Here is a 23,765-nt window from a genome sequence, read left to right as displayed (position 1 = left end):
CCACCCATCTCCCCATGCCCCAACAGGCCTTTCCTAGTCCCGCCCCCCCCCCCGGGTTTCGTCTCCTCCACAACTTCCTCCCAATCTCCCCCATTAGACTGGGAGACCCCATCCATGCCCCTCTGTGTGCTCAGCAACTGGCACAGCGGAGGTCCATGGGAAGGGGTCAGAGTGGGTTCCTGGAGAGAGCTGTGAGTAGAGGCACTGGAGGGGCTGGGGTGCGGCGGCACAAAAATAAGCCCGACACAGGTGTTGGTTTTATATAGAATTTTTACAATATATTTCTCTTCATTTGTACATTATACCCACAACTTTCTTTTTACAGGCTGAACTCAACTGGTATCACCTCAATGCTTTTTTTTCAACCAAATAAAAATCCAAAATAGTAAACCTGTAAGAAAAGAAATCTGAAACTGTGTTTAATGAAAATAAGTGCGTTTCATTAGCAGTACAATTTTTTTACATCGTAAATGATCTGGAGCAAAGAATTGTTTTAATCTTCATTAGGCACATATTTCTAGCATACCTCTTAGCAACACCCGTGTCCTCCCTCTGACCCACAGGCATCGCTGGCGGGGGCCCAAAGCATGTGGGTCTTCAAGAATCCCTCTGTATTCCTGCCCAAATCGGGGACAATCCCGGATGTCAGCTATAAGGCAGTGTGAACTGGACAGTCACTCTGTCGTGTCTGAGGGGTCACAGTCCTTTAGCAGAACTCGGGCGGGGGATGATCGGCCAACAGAAGTGGTCTGCTTGGCTTTCCTATGACTGCCCAAGCAACAAAAGAGCAGCCAGAAGAGGACGGATCTCATGATGAGTTCAGGGCTAACTGGCAACTAATCTTCCTGAAGCCACAAAGGAAAGGCTCCTGCGTAAGTCCTGAGGCGGGTCTGAGCTCTGCACCACGCAAGCCAGGCCGCAAGCCAGGCCGCTTCACTCCAGGACCCGAGCACCCGCCCCGCCCACATCCCTGCTCTCCGGCAAGCCAGGGCCCGGCTGCGCCACCCTGGGGGGACAGAACACCCACACGCCCGAGCAGGAAGCCCTTCCCTGTCCGGCCACATGACATCTCGGGTCGGCGTGGACGACAGCCTCACCAAAGTCACGTTTTGGACTGTGCAGAGCAAGGTCGGGGAGCGAAGACACACGGGGACCGGCTGGCCCATTCCTCAGACCCGGAGTCTTCCCCGGCTCCCATTTGGACATTCCTATCCACAGTGCACAGGGCTGCACGCACAGCAGCAGCCAATGTCTGCCTTGGGGTATGGTGAGAACCTGTGGGCGATGTTTCCTCCGACCCTGTCTTCCTATTTCTTCAAAAGCCAACACCTGAAGGCTGAGATTAAAGCTGCCCACTCTTATTGCTCTACTGCTGATTTCAGAGCTGCTCCAGCCACAGCTGGAGGTCAGTTTGCTCAGTGTTTGCCCCTTAAGAAATCTGAAATCACCAGTAACAGAGAGGGGGAGAAACGCAGATAATCCTTCATGCTTTCAAAGAGTGATCCATGGTCCTGGGCCTTCTGCTCCCCCCAGGCGCCAGCCCGTGTAAGGAGATCACTCAGAGGAGCCCGTGCACTCGTGGAAACGCTCCGGGGGGCAAGAGGAGGAAGCTCGGCTGCCGTCAGATACAGGGGCCCGAGGGCACCGTGTTAGTCTGTTCGGTTCCGAAAGGTCACTTGTCTGCCCGCGATCGCTCCAGGGCTGGCCCCAAAAGGGTTTCTCCGCCAGCATGGCTAAAGCTTCCCCACAGCTGCTCCCCACGAGGCGTGCCCGCTCGGACAGAGCACTCCTCAGAGGAGGAAGGCCCTTCAGAAATGGCCTCCTGTGATGGCTCTTCTTGCTGGCCTACCCGGATAATGAAAGCACTGGTGCACCGGGACTTCCCGCGCTCCCTGTACGCCCGGGCCCAGGCACACAGGGTGGCTGAGGACGTGAGTCCCGCTGGGGGCCAGCGGAGAGCTAGCCCTTCCAGATGCCGGTCGCTTTGTTTGGGTAGTCAATGGCGAGACTGATGGCGGCGACGTTTCTCAAAGCCTGCAGGGAGAAAGGCGGCGATCAGGGATCCCGGAGGGGAAAGGCTCCCTGGACGGCTGCCACAGGCAGGGCCGGGGAAGGGGAGACAGGGGGGCGCTGCCCCCCGACCAGCACGAGGTCCTCGTCCGGGCCTCCAAGGGACATCCCTCAAGTGCTTGGATGAAAGGGCAGGGGGAGGTTTTCTCCCGGGGAGGCAGATAATCAGATCCCAAAGTATCTAAAAGCCTGGTCCTGACCTACCTTGCCAGGCCTATACCACAGGAATAAGCCTTTCTCCCATTCCACGACCAAACGGCTCCCCACCTCTCATTACTGCACCTCTTTGGCAGGTCTGCTCACCCCCTCCCCCACCTCCCCTATCTTGTCGGCAGGCACACACACAGCAGGCGCATGATAAATGTCTGATCCAAGGCGGACACTCTTTAAACTCAAGGTTAGCGGCAAAGCTCTAGCTGAGGGCAGACTCGCTATCCCTCGTTATAAAAGCCAACATTCCCACAGTCTTTCTTCACGGACTATCTCAACTGGGCCTCCCAACAGCCCTGGGAAATAGACATTATGGAGCTATTGTTTCCATTTTACAGATGAGGAGACTGAGGTTCAAAGACACTAAATGAATATCCAGGGTTTACCACCACTAGTCGGATGTCAGAAGTAGGATTTGAACTCAGGCCCACATTCACCAACAATGCTGTGCTACCCATCCTGCGATCACAGCCTGAGGCACACAGAGCTTTCCTTTTATTCTAAAGTCGTTGTTGTTCCCTCATATTGAACTCTGTGAGCCCACCGACAAGTCCATGGGGTTTTCTTGGCAAAGACAGTGCAGTGGTTTTGCCATTTCTTTCTCTACTATGTCCCCATTTTACAGATAAGGAATTGAGGCAAATAGGGTTAAATGACTTGGCCAGGGTCACACAGCTAGGGAGGAGTTTGAGGCCAGATCTGAACTCAGTTCATCCTGACTCTATGTTCGGTGCTCTTCCTACTGAGCCACCTAACTCCCTCATTCTAAAGTCAGTAATCATCAAAAATATTCCAGTAAAATTTTAAAAGTGATCATACAGAAGGTCATAAGCTCTATCATTCACAATTAAAGCCTCACACCAGAAAGAGCAGATCAGTAAACTGGGGATGCAACTAAAAAACTAGGAAAAAAATTTTTTATTAATCTCCAATTAAACACCAAATTAGAAATCCTGAAAATCAAAGGAGAGATAATAAAATTGAAAGAAAACTACTGAACTAATAAATAAAACTAGGAATTGGTTCTATGAAAAACCAAATAAAATAGACGAACCACTGGCTAATTTGATTAAAAAAAGAGAGAAGAAAATCAAATTACCAGTATCAAAAACTAAAAGGGTGAATTCACGACCACTGAAGAGGAAATTAAAGAAATTTACTAGGAAATTAGAAATTATTACTATGTTGCCCAATTATATGCCAATAAACCTGACAATCTAAGTGAAATGGATAAATATTTGAAAAATACAAATTGACCCAATTAACAGAAGAGGAAATAGAATATTTAAAAAGCCTCACCTTAGAAAAAGAAATTGAACAAGCCATCAATGAACTCCCTAAGAAAAAAATCTCCAGGATCAGATGGAGTCACAAGTGAATTCTATCAAACATTTTAAGAATAGTTAATGCCAATGCTACATAGACTAATTTGGAAAAATAGGTGAAGGAAGAGTGCTGCCAAACTCCTTTTATGACACAAATATGGTGCTGATGTCCAAACCAGAAAGAGCTAAAATAGAGAAAGAAACTAGAGACCAATTTCCCTAATGAATACTGTTGTAAACATTTTAAATGAAATACTGGCAAGGAGATTACAGAAATATATCACAAGGATCCTACACTGTGACAGGTGGGATTTATACCAGGAAGCAGAGCTGGTTCAGTATTAGGAAAACTGTCAGCAAAACTGACCATATCAATAAAGATAACAACAAAGATCATAATGATTATCTCACTAGATGCAGAAAAAGCCTTTGACAAAATACAATATTCATTCCTATTAAAAACACTAGAAAGCATAGGAATAAATGGTGTTTTCCTTAAAATGATAACTAGTATCTATCTGAAACCATCTGCCAGCATTATCTATAATGGGGATAAGCTAGAAGCCTTCCCAACATGATCAGGGGTGAAGTAAAGATGTCCATTATCATCACTATAGTTCAATCTTGTACTAGAAACGTTAGTGATAGCAATAAGAGAAGAAAAAGAAATTGAAAGAATTAGAATAGGTAACAAGGAAACAAAACTGTCACTCCCTGCAGATGACATTATAGTGCACTTAGAAAATCTTAGAGAATCAACTAAAAACCACTTGAAATAATTAAAATAAATCCACATAAATCATCAGCACTTCTCTATTACCAATAATGTCCAAGCAGGAAGAGATAGAAAGAAAATTCCATTTAAAATAACTGTAGACAACATAAAATACATGGGAGTCTACCTGCCAAGACAAACCCAGCAACTATAAGAACACAATTACAAAACACTTTTCACATAAAGTCAGATCTAAACAATTGGAAAAATATTAATTGCTCATGAATAGGCCAAGCCAATATAATAAAAATGACAATTCTATGTATAAGTAGAACCTACAGATTGCATGCTGTCTTGGGGAGGGGGGAGGAGAAGGAGGGGGAGAAAATTTACAACTCAAAATCTTATGGGAGTAAATGTTGAAAACTAAAAATAAACACATTAATTATTTTTTTAAAAAATGACAATTCTACCTAAATTTACTAATTCAGTACCATACCGATCAAACTACCAAAAAATTATAGAGCTAGAAAAAATAATAACAAAATTCATCTGGAAGAACAAAAGGTCAAGAATATCAAAGGAATTCATGGAAAAAAAGTATGAAGGAAGGTGACCTAGCAACACCAGATCTCAAACTATATTATAAAGTAGGAATTATCAAAAAAAAAATCGCATACTGGCTAAGAAAGAGTGGTGGATTCATGGAATAGATTAGGTACACTATACAATAAACCCAAATATCCGAGCTTTGGGGACAAGAAATCACTACTCGACAAAGATATCCAGGAAAACTGGAAAACAGCTTGGCAGATACTAAGGTACAGACCAACACTGTATACCAAAAGGTCCCATGAGGCAAATTAGGCGAGCATGGAATAGTTTAACTGCTACATCTATGGACGAGAAGAATTTAGGACCAAACAAGAGATAAAGTGGATCACAGGAAGCATAATGGGTGACTTTGATTAATGAAATTTTAAAAATTTGCACAAACAAAACCAATGCAACCAAAATTATAAGGAAAGCAGAAAACTGGGGAAAATTTTTTGCAACAAGTATCTCTGATAAAGGCCCCATTTCTAAAATACATAGAGAACTGTGTCAAATGTATAAGAACGTGAGTCATTCCCCAATTGATAAATGGTCAAAAGATATGAGCAGGCAGTTTTCAGAAGAAGAAATCAAAACCATCTATAGTCATATGAAAAAATGCTCTAAATCACTACTGATGAGAGAAGTGCACATGAAAACAACTTTGAGGTATCACACTGATATGACAGGAAAGGAAAATGACAAGTATTGGAGGGCATGTGGGAAAACTGGCCTGAGTATGCACCAGTCTAGCAAGCATCACCCACGGTTGGCCATTCCCTGAGTCTTTAGGCATGGGGACTGTTTCGAGTTCTCTGACATTCTAAAGGAGGAAGCTATGAACACATTGTTGGTGGAGTTGTGAACTAATCCAACCATTCTGGAGAGCAATCTGGACTATGACCAAAGGGCTAGAGAACTGTGCCATACCCTTTGACCCAGCAATACAAGTAGTAATCTGTATCCTAAAGACAGCAAAGAAAAGGGAAAAGAACCAATGTGTACAAAAATATTTATAGCAGCTCTCTTGGTGGTGACAAAATTGAGGGGATGCCCATCAACTGGGGAATGGCTGAACAAGTTGTGATATATGATTATGATGGAATTGTGCTACTAGAAATGACTAACAAGGATGGTTTCAGAAAAACCTGGAAAGACTTGCATAAACTGATGCAGAGTGAAGTGAGCAGAACCAGGAGAACGTTGTCACAGTACCAATGACTGCACAATGACCAGCTGTGAATGACTTGGCTCTTCTCAGCGGTACGATGACCCAAGACCACCCCAAAGGCCTCATGCGGAAAACTGCTCTCCCCCTCCACACGAAGACCTGACGGAGTCTGAATGCAGACTGAAACAGGCTATCGTTCACTTTATCTTTCTTGTTTTCTTTTGCGACCTGGCTAATACGGAGATGTTGTGCATGGCTGCCCATGTATCACAAGCTGTATCAAATGCTTGCTTTCTCAATGAGGGGGCACAGGAGGCAAGAATTTGGAACTCAAAACATTTAAAAAAGAATGTTAAAAATTGTTTTTATATAAATTGGAAAAAAATATTTTAAAAAGCCTCACCCCACTTCTCTCTCCACTACCGGCCTCTCCTGCGTATTTCTCGCACACTAAACTGTCCAGGTTTCCTACTTAAATCAGTGCTGACTGCTTTCTTCACTGGTCTCAGCACCCTCAGACTGGTTCTCAACATCCCTTGCCACTCTCGTGGCCCGAGCACGCTCCATTCTATGCATGCGGCTCTTGAAGAGTGAGTGGCCCACAGCAAAGCCTGGCTGGCTGGCCCTGCAAAATCATCCTTTCTAGGGGGCAGCTAGGTGGCACAGTGGGTAGAGCCCTGGCCCTGGATTCAGGAGGACCTGAGTTCAAATCTGGTCTCAGACACATAACACTCACTAGCTGTGTGGCTCTGGGCAAGTCACTTAATTCTAACTGCTTCACCAAAAAAAAAAAAACAACACAAAACCATCCCTTCTGTGTCTGGCGGCTCACTCGCCACCCCTGGCTGGCTGGCCTTGTAAAAACTGGGACTTCTGCCTTCTCCCATTTTCCCTGTCACTGATGAGCTTGGCAGGCCTGGCTCCTGTGCCTTCCAGGTCATTCTGTCCAGGTTGCCAAAGGCAGGCCTCAAGGGCACTTGGTCCTGGAGCTGAGCACCTGCTGTGCCTCTAGAGAAGGTTCTAGCAAGTGCCGGTTGCTCTGAGCAGGCACCATCCAGGCGCAGGCCGCCGTGGGAGCCTCTGCCCTCCACCGGTGCCCTTCCTGGAGGAGCTGACTTTCCTGGGCCCCTCCCCCTACTCCCCAGACTTCACCTGGGCCGTGCAGCACACAAGGTAGTCGTCTGTCGTGACGGCGAGCACGTAGTCTTGCGAGCAGCCTAGCTCCTGTGGGCAGAAGGCGCGCCCAGTGAGGCGGAGGGAGGAACAGCCCAGCAGCGCAGTGGTTAGTGATGGGCAGGGGTGTCTGGACTGCGCCCTCCCTCTGGCAAGTCACATCACCGGCCCGTCACCTGGCAGGGAGGTCGTCGCTGCTAAGGTCCCCCCCCCAGCTTGAATGACTCTCATTCTGGCCCCTTTGGGAAGCTCTTCTCACAGGTCAGACCCTCAGTGTGCTCAGGGCAGAGGACAGACATGGATGCCTTACCTGGACTCTGTTCTCGGTAACGAAGAAGAGCTCGGTGAGGGCTCGGTGCAGGGGCAGGAGGATGCTGGGCTGACTCACATCCTGGCACAGGCCCTTTTCCATTTGGGCAAAGAGCTGCCAGAGGGGCTTGAGAAGGGTGAGGTCATAGAGGTCACTAGAAGGGAAGGAGTGAAGGAGACTGGAGTTACCTGGCACAGCAGCTCATGACATCACGCCAAGACAACCCAGAAGAGCTCAATGGAGCAGGCGGGGTGGGGGGGCTGCTGAGCAGCACCTTCTCTCTAAGCGTCTGGAGGGTGGGAGGAAGGGGAGAAAGGCCCCTGTGGGCACACCTCAGCAGGGTGCTCTGGGGCCCGCCTGCTCTGCCCCTCCCACCTCATCCTGGCACACACGCGTCTGCTCCCTGCTCACAGGGAGCGGGCAGGGTGGGTGTGCTGAAGACCGCTCATTTCTGAAGGGCAATTCACACTGCTCTCACTCCGTTTGTGACTTGTCCAGGACTTCCCTGGAATGTGTGTCCCCACAGAGAGGGCTAGGGCTGCGGGAAGGCTTGGGAACCTCCCTGTACATGTGGGTGGTGGCTGGGCATGGGGTAAGGCCACGGCCGACCAGCATGGGAGCTCTAAGCCCTGCAAACCGGGGCCCCAGTGTGCATGTCAGGACCAAGACAAGGAGATTGGTGCTTGCAGCCTTGACAAGACCGGGAGATCCTGTCTGAAGACAAGCCCACCACCAATGTTTGCGGTGTGAGGCCCTCACATCGCTGCCCATGCCCGGCAGTGGCCTGGCTGCCACTGGTGGGACGTGCACTCTCCCCAAACCTAGTGTGCGCTATGGCCCGTGGCCCTGCTATGCCAGCGGCTAGGATGCGTCAGAACCAGGCCCAGCATAAGCTCCCTCATGAGCTGCCGCCACTTTCTGGAGGGTTACAATATGAATCATTCATGTCAAGAAATGACCTCCTGCCCTGCTGGCAGAGGGCTGCCCCAGCCAGGGTCCGAGGGACTTTGCCCGTAAGGCCCCTCTTACCCATCACGTGTTCTTCCCCAGACAGCCCTATGGTGCGCGACCCCCCCCACCAAGAGGCCCAAGCTCTCCCCTGGCGGGAGGCCCTCCAGTTCACCCACAGCGGAGGCCATGCCTGGGTCTGGGCAGGAGAAGGAAACGCCCCCTTTTCTGCATGGCTGAACACCAGCTCTCAAGCCTGGCGGGTGTCTGCAGACCCGTTTCCTACTCCCTCCCTTTTTTAGAAGAAGGCGGCAGCCTCTGGCAGGTGCAGCCATCCCCAGCCTGAGCCCAGCATCTCTATTTTAAGCCATGGTCCATTCTCAGACACTCTCTTCTTAACCATCTGCCATTCCCTTCCCAAATTCTGCGTTCCTGGCCGCTGGTCAGCACCACTGAGAAAACCACCATCTGGGTACCCTTTCCCCAAAGAATCCCAGGTTAGAGCCGAAAGGGTCTTCTACCACCTGTCCTCCACCCCCTGTCCTGGCTCTGCCCTGCCCCTCCTGGTCCTCTTCCCCTCAGCAGAAGGCACCTGTCATGGCTCTCCCTCCCCCTGCACTTCCCCTCTCCACTCTGGTCTTGGGTTCAACAGAGACAATTCCCAAGATGGCGGTAGCTGTTCTGTTGTTCTCAGTCATGTCTGACTCTTCCTGACCCCATTTGGGGTTTTCTTGGCAAAGATATTGGAGGTGTTTACCATTTCCTTCTCTAGCTCATTTTACAGGTAAGGAAACTGAGGCAAACAGGGTGAAATGACTTGTCCTGGGTCACATAGCTAGTGATGGTCTGAGAATGGATTTGATCTCAGGCGCCTTATCCACTGCCCCACAGAACTTCCCCAATTGCCAAGGACCAGAGAATCTGGCTGAGTATCGCTCTGGCCACACAGACCACCTGAAGCGGGTCTCCCAAGTAGCCCACGTCCCAGAGAAGAGTAGACAACCCTCCGCCCCCTCGCCACTGAAGCAACATAATGGGGTGTGGTCCACAGCCTTGCAAGCCTCGTGTCTGATCCAGACAAACATGCCCCCCAGCAAACCCACCAGAGGACCGGCCCCTTGGAGGTGTGCAGGACCGGGCTGCACACACACACTGGAGAGGCCCCAGGGAATCCAGCTGCTGCAGGGGGTGAATGGTCACTTTGTAGCCAAGGACGACAAGGCCCAGGGAGAAGGGGCCTCCCATCCCTCTGCATCGAGCCCCTGACCCTGTTTCTGGATCAGACTTCCAAGGGGCCAGGTGCGGAACATCCTCCAGAAGAGGGGCTCAAGCAGTGTGGCCAGGAACACCATGTAAAAAGGGATAACCCTGGCCGTGGCACCTACCCAGGGGCACCACACTGCACCATCTTCAGAAGTAAGTGGATTGCTTTGAGGCGCTGGTGACCCGTCTGGCGGCAGGCCACGCTCACCTGCCATGCCCAGATTTCGGCCAGGGGCAGGTGTGGCATAATCTTTTCCTCTGACAACAACTTCTTCAAAATCTCAAATCCTGGCAAGAACAAAAACACACAAAAACAGCCCTTTGTCATCAAAGGGGATGAGCTCTGTTCAGCAGCCCCACCCCTAAATTCTGGAACCTTGAGAAGCCAGAAGAGAACGCGCCCAACAGGAACGAGGCTCCGTGGGGACTGCAAAACGGGGCTAGGATCAGGCCCAGAAGGAGCCGCCTGCTCTGGGCCAGGTAAACGACCGAAATGACACAGGCCATCCTCAGATCGTCCACTGAGGCAACTGAAATGGCCCCATGTTGCCAGCGAAAGCTCACTACACTGCCCAGGGCAGGTGACCGAGGCCTGGCCTCCTTTCACAGGGCCTCAGGCTGGTGCTCTGTACCTTCCCATTGGCCACCTGGGGCCCCAGCCAGGTCCTGTCCCTAGCCTTCTTGGCCGTGGACACCAGAAGGGCGGTGAAGAACCAGAAGCCCTGGCCCCTTCACCTGCCCCGGCTCTCCCAAAACGTCACACCCACACTGCTGAATCCTCCGGGTTGGATGGGCTCTGGTGCCATACTGGATGGGGGGGCAGGGTGAGAGTTAGTGAGGAGACCAGGATGGCTCCCAGTTAGGAGTCCGAGGGTCTGGGAGGAGGGCACTGTCCTCTACAGTAATAGGGAAGGGGAGGTGGGGGGGAGGGTTTAGGGGGAAAGGTGACAAGTCCTGTTTTGGACACGAGTTCCACAGGGCTACAGGATGTCCCGTTTGAGATGTCTGAAAGGTGGTCAGAGGTGTGAGATTGGAGGACAGCAGAGAGGCTGGGGCAGATTTGAGAACCATCAGCACAGAGATGGTCACCAAGTGAAGGCATCTAGAGGGAGAAGAGCAGGGGGCCCAGGACACAGCCTGAGGGACACCCATGGTTGAGGAGTGTGGTCTGGAGGAGGAGCAGTCAGAGAGGGAGGAGAAGAACTGTGGGTGGGGTGGGAGGGAAGGGAAGGAGGAAGAAGGGGGGGGGGGGAGAGAGAGGGAGAGAGAGAGAAGAGGGGAGAGGGAAGGGAGAAAGAGGGAAGGGACAGAGAGAGAGAGGGAAGGGAGGCAGAGGGGTAGGGAAGGACAGCGTCCCCAAAACTGCCTCCTGAGGTCACTCCCAGACTGCAGAAACAGCTTCCGCCCCACACCCCAGGCGTACGTTCCTGCTGCCTCGTCTGCTCATTTGCTTCAGGCCCTGCTGTCTCTCCCATCATCCTCCTATCCAAGCAGTGGCCAATTTCTGTACATCTTACAACCACATTTTTGGCCTCTGTCCCATCCTCTGCTCCCCATTCCCTCGTAGGACTGCATCATTTCTAATGATGAAAAACCAGAAACAACAGAGATTTGGTGCCTGGAGGTGGCCGTACAGATCGGTTACTAATGTAATGGCAAAGTACGTGCCAAAAATGCTCCCACGAATGACCACGACCATGCTTGGCCCTCTCAGTGCCTGAGTCCTGACTCTGCAGAGATGGCAGCCTGTGGCCCAGAGCCCTGCACACGTGTCTCGGCTGCCCAGAGGGAAGGGGGTGTGGCCCTGGGACACACGGCCAGGTGGTGCCAGAGGCAGAAGAGGCTGAAGCCGGGCCTCGCTGCCAGGACCACCCTGCATGGCCTCTCAAGGACTTACCTGACCAGGCTTTGGACGGTTCGGCCAGTAAGGCCTTTTCATAAAAGGCCACAATTAAGCGTCAGAGAGTCTGGCGCAGACCCTGGGGTGGCTCTAGGCAGGTGCGTGCTGACGCCTCGGCAGGTGCCTGCCCACGGAGATGGAGCTACACCCTCTACTCTGTCGGGGACGGCAGCCCTACCTGTCTGAAATCTGCCCAGGTGGCCCGCAGTTACGGTGAACTTGTAGCCCCATTCCGTGTTGCTCATGTCGGACGTGAACCTGTAGTATAGTGTGTCTCCTGCAGTGAGCCAAGAGCCAAAAGCAGAGATGAGGCCTGCTGACCCCCCAAAGGCTGCCCACCTCTGCAGGGAGACCTCCAGGGACGGGAGAAGCCTTCCCTGCCAGCCCCAACACCTGAGCTCACGGGAACCGCAGGGAGCCCTACGACCTCCTTCCTCGACCCCCTCGGCCGACAGACTGAACCCACCACCACCCCAAGGCGCAGTGACTGGGGCATCCTGGCAATGGCAGAGGCCTGGCTTCAGATCCTAATGAGGGCACTTACTAGCCAGCTACAGGACCAGACAAGTCATTTTCTGTGTCTGGAGAACAGAAGTAATAACTTCTTTAGGCCCGCTCACGAAGGGCACACACAGAGAGCCCCACATGCCGGTCCCGAGTGGCATGATCGCGGGGGACTCACTGGATGTCTAAGACGACCCTCGCGCTGCCCGGAGCCTGGGAGGCTGGCGGACCGCGAACCTCCCAATGCTTTCTGACCGTGGAGCCGGAGGGGCCGGGCACGCTCCTCGCCGTCTGTGGGTGCTTGGGCAGGGGGCATGGGGGCGGCCCACGGGCACCTGACGGGGGCCCATCCATCACCCTCTCCTGGGGGCCCCTCACAAACGCGGGCGTGCCAACTACCTGGAAGCTCAAAATCTATCCACTTCTGGGAAGAGCCACTGAAACTGTGGCGGTCTTGCTGGAAGTCAGTGCTGCTGGACACGGTGAGCTCGTCACAGCCCTCCTCGGTGCTGCACTGAGGGTCAAACTTCACCGAGAGGTAGATGGCGCCGGGGATGTGAACTTTGTCCTGGGAGGGGATGACCGCAAACGGCATTTCCCACGGACGTCCCCACCGGGCCTTCCTGCCCAGGACGCTCCCTCCGGACAGCTCAGCCTGGCCCCCGCCGCCCCTCACCGACCGCAGGGCGGGCCTGCTCCCTGCCAGCTCCCCCTCGACCGTAAGCTCCTCGAGAGCAGGGCCTCTTTCCTTTTACTGCCGTCTCCATGGCTTGGTACACAGTATGCACTTCATCAGTGTTCACCAGTGAAGCAGGAGCAGCCCTGCACGGTCTCCTCCCCACCCCAGACTCGCAGCCTCGCCCGCTGCCCGTACGCACCTCGAAGGTGGTGTTGTTCTTATACGGGTGCTTGGATTCACGCACTTGCACGGCCGTCCCCGGCTCCTCCATGAAGTGGCAGGCCGTGAGCGCCACGGGGCCCAGCATGTCCTCGCTGCAGCCGCGGAGCACTTTGTGCAGAATCTGCGAGAAACCCGTCGGCGAGGGGTCGCGGCTCTCGCCCCGTGCGCCCCTCCCCTCCTCCCACAGCTGCGTCTCCTCCAGCTGCATGAGCATGTCCAGGATGTAGGCCACATGGGCCGGGCTGCCGAGCTCCAGGACGTCGGTGGTGATGGGCACGGACTCCGGCCACTGGGCGAGCAGGGAGGCCAGCACGTGCCTGGCATAGAGCACAGCCGTGGCCTCGTTCACGTGGTGCAGATAGGTGCGGGCGGCGCTCTTGGCCCGAGTGCCCAGCTCCTTGTGCAGGAGCCCGGCGCTCTTGGCCCGCTGCTGCTTGGCATAGCTGACCTGCAGGTCGCTCTCGGTGCTGGCGATCAACTTCTGGGTCACAGGGTCAGACTCTTCGGCTGCTCGGTCGCAGGCCGCGGGCTTCGACTGCCAACACAGAGTCCACAGTCAAGACCCTGCCCCGCTCGCCTCACCGGGGCCCACGCCCCGAGCAGACCCTAAAGGGCCGGCGACCTACCCAGCACGGCAGAACCATGATGTCTGTGTCCACGGCCCGCGAGCTCGGCTCCTCCAGCTGCAGGTGCTTCCGGGGCTGCCATTTCTGGGCGAGGCTCCGGATCTGCTCGTCAGTGGTGATCACATCCCCATCAAACCTTCAGAGAACAAAGTGCACACTTCTGGGCAAAGTGCACCAGCCAGTGGAGCATGCGGGGCCCGGGGCCACAAAGATCAGACTTCAAATCCAAACCTGGGCACTTCCTGGCGCTGTGACACCCCCCCCCCAACCCCAGCCCAGGCGAGTTACTTCACTGCTGCCTCAGTTTCCTCATCCTCGTGTAAAATGGGGGTTCTATCTATAAAGTGGTTGGTCAGTGCTGGGATGGTAGTCCAGGAGGTGCCTCAACAGCCTGGCCTGCGATGGTCCACCCCCAGAGCACTTCTACGGCCCCAGGCTCCTCCTCCCCATCAACAATTTCCCCCACAGGGGCCTAGCATAGATGGGGGGAAGGAGAATCAAAGTAAGACGCCGCCTCCCGCGCCCCAAGGGGCTCCAGCAGTCGTAGGGCTGGCTCGCCAACCTTCACAGGAATGGTGAAGGGCTCCATTAGGGCTCAGGGACCAAGCCAGCCTCAGGACCCACGTCCCCTTCCCCACTGGTCATGTGGGTCTGTGTGGCTGCTCCCCCCCAATGTAAGCTCCCTGAAGGCAGGGAGCGTCTTAGTACCCCTACAGTGCCTGCCCTAGAGGGGCTGCAGGACACCTCGACATTTGTGTCCCCACTGTCCTCCCTGGCTTCCTGACCTCCTCTGAACCTCCAGGAAGAAGGAATCCGTCCTCTTCATCTGCAGCTCGTACATGGCCCGGAGGATCGGCAAGGGGGCGTTCAGGGCATCGTGGGTCATCTGCAGAATGGAGGCAGGGGGCAGTGAGGAAAAGGGGAAGAGGGAGGAGAGAGAGGGAAGGGGAGAGGAGAGAGAGAAGTAAAAGGAAGGAGAAAGCAGGGAAAGAGAGAGAAAGAGAAGAGAGGGAAAGAGAGGAGAGAGAGAGGGACAGAGGGAGAGAGAGAGAGAGAAGTAAAAGGAAGGAGAAAGCAGGGAGACAGAGAGAGGAAAAAGAGAGAAAAAGAGGGGGAGAGAGAAAGAGAGAGGGGAGGAGGGAGAGAGGGAGAGGAAGGATGGAGACAGAAGAGAGAGGGAGCGAGGGTGAGGACACAGAAAAATGAGGGAGGGAGAAAGAGAGAAGGGGGGGGATGGTGTCTGAGGAGAATGGAGGCCTCCTGAGGGGGAGGTAACCACGTTCCCACCATCCAACGACTGGGGGGAAAACAAGGGCTCCCCCAAGCCGCCTCGTGTCTGCGGGGAAGTGTGGCCCCCTGCATGGAGCGTGGGGCTCTCAGAGACCCTGGGGCAGAAGGCCCAGACCGCCCAGCTGATGCAGCAGCTCCTTGGGCACCCCCTTCACCTGCCCCAAAGACCCAGGCCCCCGGTTTCGTTTGCTATTTCGATCCACTGCAGCAGCGGAGGTCCGGTGGCTGGCTGAGGCTGCTCTGACTACATGGCGCCAGCTACACATGCACAGAAAGATACACTGAGGCAGCCCTCACACCCAGGTTCTCCTGGTCCTGACAGATGTCGTGACGCCCCTCAGGGAGCCGGCATCTTGCTGCCCAGAGGGGACGGGAAGGAACGTACCAGGAAACAGACTTTGGTGGCCTCATCCAGGCCCTCAAGCGGGTCGGGTTTGCTCTGCCCCGTGTCCCCCGGAGGGCTGCCCAGCCGCGGAGGCCCAGCCCCGGGGTCCCGCTGGGCCTTCTTGGATGAGTACAGCAGGACGGACAGGATCTGCCATGAGAAAAGCCTGAGACGAGGCCCAGCTCCTGCCTCTCTCTGCCCCCTGCAGTAGGAGACCACAACGCCCCCTCGCGCTGTCCCAGGCCCTCACCTCCAAGTCACGCAGGAGCCATGTTTTACTGAAGCCGGTGCCTCGGCTGCATTTCTTCACCAGCAGCTTCAGTAAGCCCGACTCCAGGAAGATCGCATGGATTCCTTCAAGACTCTGCGTCTGCCACGCGGAGGACAAGGCGTTGGCCCCAGGAAGCCTCGTGGAGCCGCCACTGGGCCACAGAAGCCACAGCCCAAAGCCTCAGGGGAGACGCATGGCCACGGCCCCTCATCCAGGACTGGCCATGGCTCACACACACACACGCTCATAACCACACACTCACAATCACACACACTCTCATGCATGCACTCATGACCACACACAAACACACACGCACACACACACACACACACACTCACAACTGCACACACATTTACTATCACTACTGCACACACACACCCTCACAATCACACACACACTCTCATACACACTCACAACCACACACGCACGCATGCTCCCCCTACCCCCCACAGCCTGCGCATTCTCACCTTCAGGGTTCTGTACAGGCCTTTGAGAGCCAAGGACAGCACCCACGTGGCCTCCACGGCCTCTACGCAGCTGTGGTCCAGGCTGCTCTGCAGCAGGTGGCTGCTGATGGAGGTGAAGTGGTGTAGGTGTGAGCTCAGCGGCGTGCACGAGGCCGTGCTTCCCTGGCCGCACGGCCGCACCAGCTGGCAGTCTTTGACTGAAATGAGGAGGAGAGGGCATGACGCACCGGCCCCTCCCCCTTTCCCTCTAAAGAGCAGACATCTACAGGGCGGGGAGCGGGGACACGAGTCCTCCCAGTGCGCTCTGTCTGGCACGCGCCCCCTTCTCCCTCGGCTCACGGGCGCCTCCCCACCAAACCTCAAACCAAACTCTAGAAGTACAGACTGTAAACACCCCGGGAGCAGGGCCTCTTTCCCTTGCCCGTCTGTCGCTGGCAGCCCAGGGACCAAGGCGGTGGGCATGGAGTTGGGAAGTGCCCCTGCCTCAGGCCCCAGCCTCTCGGAGCCTCAGCACCCTCATCTCTAAGACGGGGATCATCGCAGCCCATCTCTGCTGCACTGCTGGGGGACCCCAAACCCAGTGCTCTGCAAACCTTCGTTAGGGCTGCGACCACGGCTGGTGCACCCCTCAGGTCTGCGCTGGGGGGGCGAGAAAATGGGGATCCTCGGGGAGCCCCCCACCCTTACTGTCCTCCCGTTCTTGCTCAGAACCTGTGTTCCGTTTGCGGGTCTTGACGTCCACGACGACGGCCCGGCTCTTCTCCATGAAGTGCTTCAGGACGATCACGTCGTGAGGCTCGTTGGCGTTGTCCAAGTACACGGAGCGCGCACCCACACACAGCACCTGGGAGATGGAGGGACCGTGACACAGCAGACACCCGGCCTTCCCATAGCTGAGCCTTTGCCCGCCGCAGGCCCGGCTCGGGCCCCGGCTCTGCCGGGAGGCCTTCCCACCCCCTGGCATTTATCTGCATCCTGGGCATCCCGCGCCTTGAGGGTGGCCACGTCTCTGGGACCAAACGCCAGACCCGCCAGCCCGCCGGACGGCGCGGGGAGACCCACCTCGGGGAATCCCACGAGCACGAGCAGCGCAAAGATGTTGGTGTGCTTCAGCTGGAAGGGCAGCTGCTTCAGGCAGTGCTCCGTGAAAGCTGCCACCACGCCGCGCCACCTGGGGCAGCCATGCAAGGCACGCAGGATGTCTGCCATGGAGCATGCCCAGTCCAGGCCCACGCGGCTGCCAAACCGATGGGAGAGGGCGGTGAGGCCTCCCCCCCACCCTGAGAAAGCCCCCCCACACACACACACGTGGGGCCAGCCCAGGAGGGCGCGTGCTCCACGGCAGGTTTTGTACCCCTCGGGGGGCCTGGAGGACCCAAACAATGGAGATGTCGCCTTTCCCACACCTGGTGAACCCATGTGCTATTTCCCCACCAGGAATCCAGAAAGACAGTGCTGAAAAGGGTGCGTCAGGTCACCTGTCCAGGCACACGGCTCCCAGGCTGAAGAGCAGGTGAACTGTCTTCCAGCCTTCAGGCGCAGCGGACCCATCCCCTGCCGAAAACAGAGTGCGTCTGGCCGAGAGGGCCTTGGTCACCGCGGCATCCACCTGGGCTGGCAAGAGCCGGATGACGAACTGGCCCAGCAGACCCAGCGTTAGGTGGTAGGTTTCGTTCAGGTGGCCCGCATTTGAGATCACCACTTGGAACATCAGGGGCAGAATGTGGTCCAGGTTTGCCCAGGAGATGGTGGAGCTCTGCGAGAAGGAAAGCCAAGTGAGCCACTGCCGTGCCCAGCCGCCGACTGCTCAAGGTAGGCAGGGCCCACTGCCGGGAGGATCTGCCTTCCCAAGCCAACTAGAAGGGCCCGGGCTCAGCCACGCCTGGCAAAGGCATTTTAGGTGCAGACACGCGCAGAGAAGGCCTTCTGGGTCCGAGTGAGTCAGACGGCACAGAGCAGTCAGAGACACGCTAGAATGGAGGGCTGTTTTCCCTTGAAGGCCAACCCCTCGGCAGGATGCCAAACGGCCACTCGGCTCAGATTTATTCGTTTTTAAGCCACGGGCTGGTGAAATACTTGACTACAATTCAAAACACGGTGCCCTCTATCTACCCAGGCAAGGCCAGAAACCCAGTTAGCAGCCAAGTCTGTGCCCCCAAAGGTCTTCTTGAATGGGTGGGGAACTCCACGTTCTCTCGCCCTTCTCCATCCAAGCCTGGAGTCACAGAGAGCTCCTCTGTCCTCCTCCTCCTCTCCTCAGCAGCTGAGCTAAGCAGCCACAACTGGTGACAGCCGGCAAGTGCACAACTAAACCTCAAAATCTCTATCACGGTGTCAAGCCCAGGGTGATGAGCCCCTCCTCCCCCCCAGCTGCCCAGGACTCTGGAGATTCACCCTTAATCTACAGGAAGATCGTGCAAGAGGACCGAAAGCCAATTCTCCAATCGTTCCAACGATCCAGATTGACCGCAATGGCCCCCTGCCCCACCAGTCCCCCCCTGTTTCTCACTGATTGTAAAGGTGGCAACGTGGCAGCCAGCAAGCCCAAGATTCTCTTCTGGGAACATTCTGCAAACACCTGATCGGGGCTCGGGGCTACAATTTTCTCCTCCACTGTCTTCAAAGAGGAAGCACCTGTATGGAAGAACCAGGTCATTTTAGAGACCATGAAAAGCCAAGTAATTCCAGCGATGCCATGATGGGGGAGCCATCTGCCTGAAAAGCTGTCACTGGGCTCCTTGTGAGAACAGTGGGTCCAGACATCTCCGTGGCCAGTGGGCACTGTGCCCACCCAGCCCCCGGCTCTCCAGGGCTAGGCTGTCGCTCCAGGTAGCAAGGCCCTCCGGACGGCCCTGCCTGGTAACAGCCCGGGTCTGCTCCCCAAGCACCAGCAGAGCAGAGACCAGGATGGCCCATCCCTGGCTGGCCGGCTATCCGGCAACCGCACCTTTGGCCGATGAAGACAAATGTGCTGAGGCAGTGTGTTCCAGTGCTGTGGCCATAGCAGCCAGGTGGCAGCAAAGGAGACTGAAGGTGGTGAGAATCAAACCATGCCCCTGAGGTCAAAGGCGAGCGCCGGTGAGTGGATGGTAGCGCAGGACTTGGTTCTGCCTGAGCGCGCCTGTATATGACAAGGTTTTGTGAGTAGGAGAAAGAGAAAATCAGAAAGGGAACAGAGTGGGGGAAAGATGAGCTGAGCGTGGAGGACCAGGAGTGCCCGAGACAAGGCCCACAGAGGGGAGAGGAGGCATCAAGGAGGTGACAAGAAGAAGTGAGAGACACCCCTGGAGGACTGCGTGCCCACAGGCACTCCCGGGAGGAGGCTGACCAGCTGGCCACCTGGGCTGGTCAACCCAGGACGCCAGGGAGTGAGAGCTCTCCCAGGGGCCAAAGGCTTGGGCCAGGACTCTGGGGACCTGACCGGTGTGAAGGGGCAGGGAATGTAGAGAATGGGCTGGGGTTCAGCAAGGTATGAGCGCTCTGCCCAGGCCGGCTCTCCCATGCACTGCTGGGTTCAAGCAGGCTGGAGAAGAGGCGACCAGCTGAAGCCAGAAACAGAGCAGAGGTGGGGCTCTGGCGAGACAGGCCCAGTGCCCCTCTCTTCCTCAAGACCCAGCGTGGGCACCCCTCTGCACAAAGCCTTCCCTCCCCAATCATTCCTGAATCTCCTCACCTATGTACATGGTATTCCTGGGGGCAAGGGTTATTTTATTTTTATGTGCCCAGCCCTGAGTCCTTTGTGGGCACCTGAAATGCTTGTGGACTGGCCCGGTCCTCCAGAAAGCTGAGTGACCGGGAAGTGAACACGCTTCACAGTGGGCAGGGGCCAGACCTTGTTTCCATGTGGACCTGCCAGGGCCCTGAGAACAGAAGGAAGGAAAGGAAGGAAGAAAAGGAGGGAAGGAGGGAAAGAAGGAAAGGAGGGAGAAAAGGAAGGGAAGGAGGGAAAGAAGGAAAGGAGGGAGGGAAAGAAGGGAAGGGAGGAAAAGAGGAAGGAAGGAAGGAGAGAGGGAAGAAGGAAGAGAGAGAGGAGGGAAGAGAGGAAGGAAGGAGGTAAGGAAAGGAGGGAGGAAGAAAAAAAGGAAGGAAAGGAGAGAAGAAGGGAAGAGCGAGGGGGGAAGGAAGGAGGGAAGAAGAAAAAAGGAAGGAAAGGAGGGAGGGAGGGAAGGAAGGGAAGGAGGGGAGAGGGAGATGGGGGGGGAGGGAGGAAGAGCTTCCTGGGATGCCAGGGATGGCGGGGACACCAAGGGCAGGGGGCAGGAGGTCTCATCAGAACAGGAATCAGGGCTTGGGAGAAGGCAGCATGTGGGGACAGCCTGTAGATCATAATACAGGGGCTCCCTCACGGAACCCAGAAACACATGTCTCCACACACAGAAAATCCTCCCACTGTCCCACTCAGTGTCTGCTGTGTTTTCACTGTGACCCGGGATGATCCCAGCAGGGAGGGGGGCTTGTCTTCAGGCAGCAGCCAGAGTGTGGGAGAGCAGGGACGGAAGGAGACCACTGGGGCGCGCAGAGGGCTGTGCCTGGCCCAAGGGGACGCGGCAGCAGAAGGCAGACACCTGGGATGGGGGACAGGAGGCAAAGCTCTCAGCTGGGGGGGGTTGGGAGGGGTAACCTCAATGTGTCATGGACCCTCAGTGAGGCTGAGAGCGGCAGGGGGACGGGAGAACGGCGTGGCTAGCATGGGGGGGGGGGGCCTGGCCGGCCTACCCACCAGACCGCCCTTCTCTAGGCCTGTGCGGATGCATTGCCAGAGAGCCACGCCCCCAACCTTTCGGGGAGCCCCAGCCTAAGACTGCCTTCACTTCTCCCACACTTGGTCTCCTCACAAGGCCAGCTCGTCCTCAACTCTCTACACGGGTAAGATGTGCGCGCTGCAGTCCCCTGCAGAAGGGGAGGTCCTGGAGGATGAGGAATTGACAATAGGCTGGCCTCTGCACACGCACTGGGCAAAGAGAAGGGAAGCTGGAGAGGGAAGACCAGATGTGAATGGCATCATGCGACTGACCGCCGAGCAAGAGAGGAGGAAATGGCCTCTACCTGGAAGCTCTGGGACGTCGTTGGGGGCATCAGGGGAGGCTCGGCCTGACGGCGCCTTCACTGAAGTCGGACTTCTGTCCCCTCGACTGGCCCTTCTGTCACCTGACGAGAGGGTTTCATCCCACATATCTTGGTGGCCCTAACACGGAGAGGAAAGCAAGCACAAGGGAAGGAGGCGTTAGGGCCATGGAGATACAGCTTGATGTGCAGCATCTGGGCCGGCCTGGCCCCCAGCCCCTTCCCCAAGGCATCCCCAGCCCCCCAGGGCAGCCCCTCCTGTCTCAGGCTGAATCCGGCAGCTTCCTGATGATCCATGTGATGTGCGGACAGCTGCTGGCTCACCCACAGACTAAGACGTAGAAAGTCTGAGTGACCGAGAGATGTGACCCCGCAGCCTCCCACGTCTGCGAGCAGTCCTGGAGTTGAGGAGGCATCTGGGGAGCTGGGCTGGGGCTGGGGCCAGACGCACCTATGGAGTCTCTGAAGGCTCCTGGGCAGACGGTTCTTGTTCTGGGAGCCGCCTCGCTTACCTGGTCCATCCTGCCCGCCTCCTCGGCAGCAGCATCTCGAGACCGGCTGACGAGGATCACCTGGCTTTCCGAGGATGAGGCCCCATCTGGCAACAGAGAAGAGCAAGAGACTGAGGTCTGAGAAGCCCTCAAGAAGAAGGCCCAACCCAGGCCATCCTGGAACGCTCAGGCTGCTGCTCGCGGCCCATAACAACCCCTTGCGATCCAAAGTCTCCTCCCCTGCCAGTTCCAAGTCACGGGACGAGGGAAGGGCCTTGGTGGACAGAATGGTCTCTGCTGACTCCTCCGACGGCTCCCGAGTGCGCATGGGGAAGGTCAGAAAGGGAGCCCAGAGCCTGATGCCAGCATCACCACCCAGCCTCGATCACAACGGTCCGAGCCTCCGCAGACTCCTCAGAGCCTGGGCCCGTCACACTGGCCACAGGACGTGGACCAGAGGCCATGCGCGCTTGCGCCCGCACGTGCACACCCGCCAGCCACGCCTGCCTCCAGTGCCCCCGATACCTGTCGTAGATTTTCACGGCTCAAAACAGGCCTATGGTCTGCCAAAGAATTTCCTCTACGTACAAAGGATGTTTTCGCAGGCCACCTGAGATACTTTGGCGTGCCTTACGCAGCCCGCGGGCTGCACGGTGTGTAGGCCGGGCTTAGAAGGATGCCACATAAGCGCGGCGGTAGCTGCCTCACCAGGACGCGTCTGAGGCCCAGGCATCAATGCCAGTGACTATGATTGACTGGATCCCTCCTGCCAAGTCACTAATTACCACGTCTAATGAACTCTTGCACAGCTACCCAGGAACAAGGCAGAGGGCTGGGCTTGCTCCCATGACCCCGCGCCAGGCCGCCTGGGGCCCCACAGGCTGGGCTCTTTCCAAAAAACATTCTGACGGCTGCATTTCCCTTCAGTTGGCACCCTGGGTGTTCCATGTTACGCGCAGACATCAGGACGCTGAGGCAGGGGCCTCAGACCACACCAGGTGATGCCCCAGAAGTCAGTGTGGGCACAAACAAGCTGGTCTGGGGAGCGGGTAGGGCAGGGCCTCACCTTTGGCCCGCTGTGCCTTCAGCAGGCAGTCCCCGATGAGCTGCAGGCTCTGACCCTGCAGGGCAGCAGCGGCCTGTCGGGCCTCGGTGCCCGGCCTCTCCCCTTCAACCCGGCCCCCGCTGGCCAGGTCGGCGGTATACAGCATCAGGGCGGCAAAGAGCAGCCAGGAATAGTTGTGGATGTAGGGCTGGATAAGCCTCTGGCGGTCACTGGTGCGAACTGTTACCATGGGGTAGACTGTGATGCCATGGCTGGGCAGATGGCTGCGAAGGAAAGACACGAGTGGCACAGGCTGGGGTCATGGGGGATGGGGGGGGGAGCCTCACCACGCCCACCCCCAGGAAGTACCTGTCTGAGTATTTCTTGGCCGAGTAGCACCCGTAGCAGAGGTCAAAGTCATCACACACGTCGCAGTTCATCCTGCGGCCCACGATCACCCCCTGGCAGTGGTCGCAGGCGTACTCCATGTTCACCATCTCGTGGTCATCCTCGTGGCCCTCCGGCTTCACTCCGCCTGTGGGCAGGGCAGGGCAGGAAGACATCAGACAACACACTCACGAGGGCACAAAAGCTCAACCGAGAAGGAAAATTCTGATTCCTTAAAAATCAGAATCGGGCAAGTGGAAGCCAATGACTCCGTGAGACACCAAGAAACAGAGTCAGAAGAATGAGAAAACCAAAGAAAACAGGAAAAACACTGGAAAAACAACTGAGCTAGAAAACTGATCAAAGAGGGAAAATTTAGGAATTACTGGATTGCCTGAGAGCCATGAGCAAAAAAGAACCTAGATATCATTTTTCAAGAAAGTATCAAGCAAAGACACACTAATACCTTAGAGAAGAGGGCAAAATAGAAATTGTTAAGAGTCTGCCAATCACCTCCTGAAAGACACCCCACAATGAAAATTCCCAGGAACATTCCTAGCCAAATTCCAGAGCTGGAAGGTCAAAGAGAATGGCAGGAAAAAACCACTCAAATGTCCTGGAGTCAAAGTCAGGATCACACATTAAAGGAGTGGAG

General features: G+C 55.6%; 1 protein-coding gene across 3 annotated transcripts in view; it reads right to left on the bottom strand.

Moving 5' to 3' along the window:
- Positions 1–252: 252 nt before the first annotated feature.
- ZZEF1 (zinc finger ZZ-type and EF-hand domain containing 1) overlaps positions 253–23,765 on the bottom strand; it is a 68,702-nt gene continuing 45,189 nt past the window's right edge. For all 3 annotated transcript variants that reach the window (XM_078147625.1, XM_078147624.1, XM_078147623.1), the window contains exons 35-54: positions 23,093–23,258; positions 22,745–23,007; positions 21,700–21,785; positions 21,170–21,308; positions 18,633–18,757; positions 17,602–17,879; positions 17,186–17,360; positions 16,835–16,967; positions 16,124–16,320; positions 15,636–15,755; positions 15,386–15,535; positions 14,496–14,596; positions 13,711–13,846; positions 13,062–13,619; positions 12,583–12,751; positions 11,858–11,956; positions 9,902–10,067; positions 7,569–7,722; positions 7,238–7,309; positions 253–2,034 (exon numbers count right to left, since the gene is read on the bottom strand). In XM_078147625.1, the coding sequence (XP_078003751.1) occupies positions 1,960–2,034; positions 7,238–7,309; positions 7,569–7,722; positions 9,902–10,067; positions 11,858–11,956; positions 12,583–12,751; positions 13,062–13,619; positions 13,711–13,846; positions 14,496–14,596; positions 15,386–15,535; positions 15,636–15,755; positions 16,124–16,320; positions 16,835–16,967; positions 17,186–17,360; positions 17,602–17,879; positions 18,633–18,757; positions 21,170–21,308; positions 21,700–21,785; positions 22,745–23,007; positions 23,093–23,258 (3,362 nt within the window). In that variant the 3' untranslated portion in view covers positions 253–1,959. The remainder of the gene's footprint in view (positions 2,035–7,237; positions 7,310–7,568; positions 7,723–9,901; positions 10,068–11,857; positions 11,957–12,582; positions 12,752–13,061; positions 13,620–13,710; positions 13,847–14,495; positions 14,597–15,385; positions 15,536–15,635; positions 15,756–16,123; positions 16,321–16,834; positions 16,968–17,185; positions 17,361–17,601; positions 17,880–18,632; positions 18,758–21,169; positions 21,309–21,699; positions 21,786–22,744; positions 23,008–23,092; positions 23,259–23,765) is intronic.

The sequence above is a fragment of the Phascolarctos cinereus genome, unplaced genomic scaffold (assembly GCF_003287225.1).
Source record: "Phascolarctos cinereus isolate Bilbo 61053 unplaced genomic scaffold, phaCin_HiC Scaffold_7;HRSCAF=346, whole genome shotgun sequence".
NCBI classification, from domain to species: domain Eukaryota; kingdom Metazoa; phylum Chordata; class Mammalia; order Diprotodontia; family Phascolarctidae; genus Phascolarctos; species Phascolarctos cinereus.
Note: the sequence above shows the minus strand (reverse complement) of the source record. Positions and strands in the feature narration are given on the sequence as shown.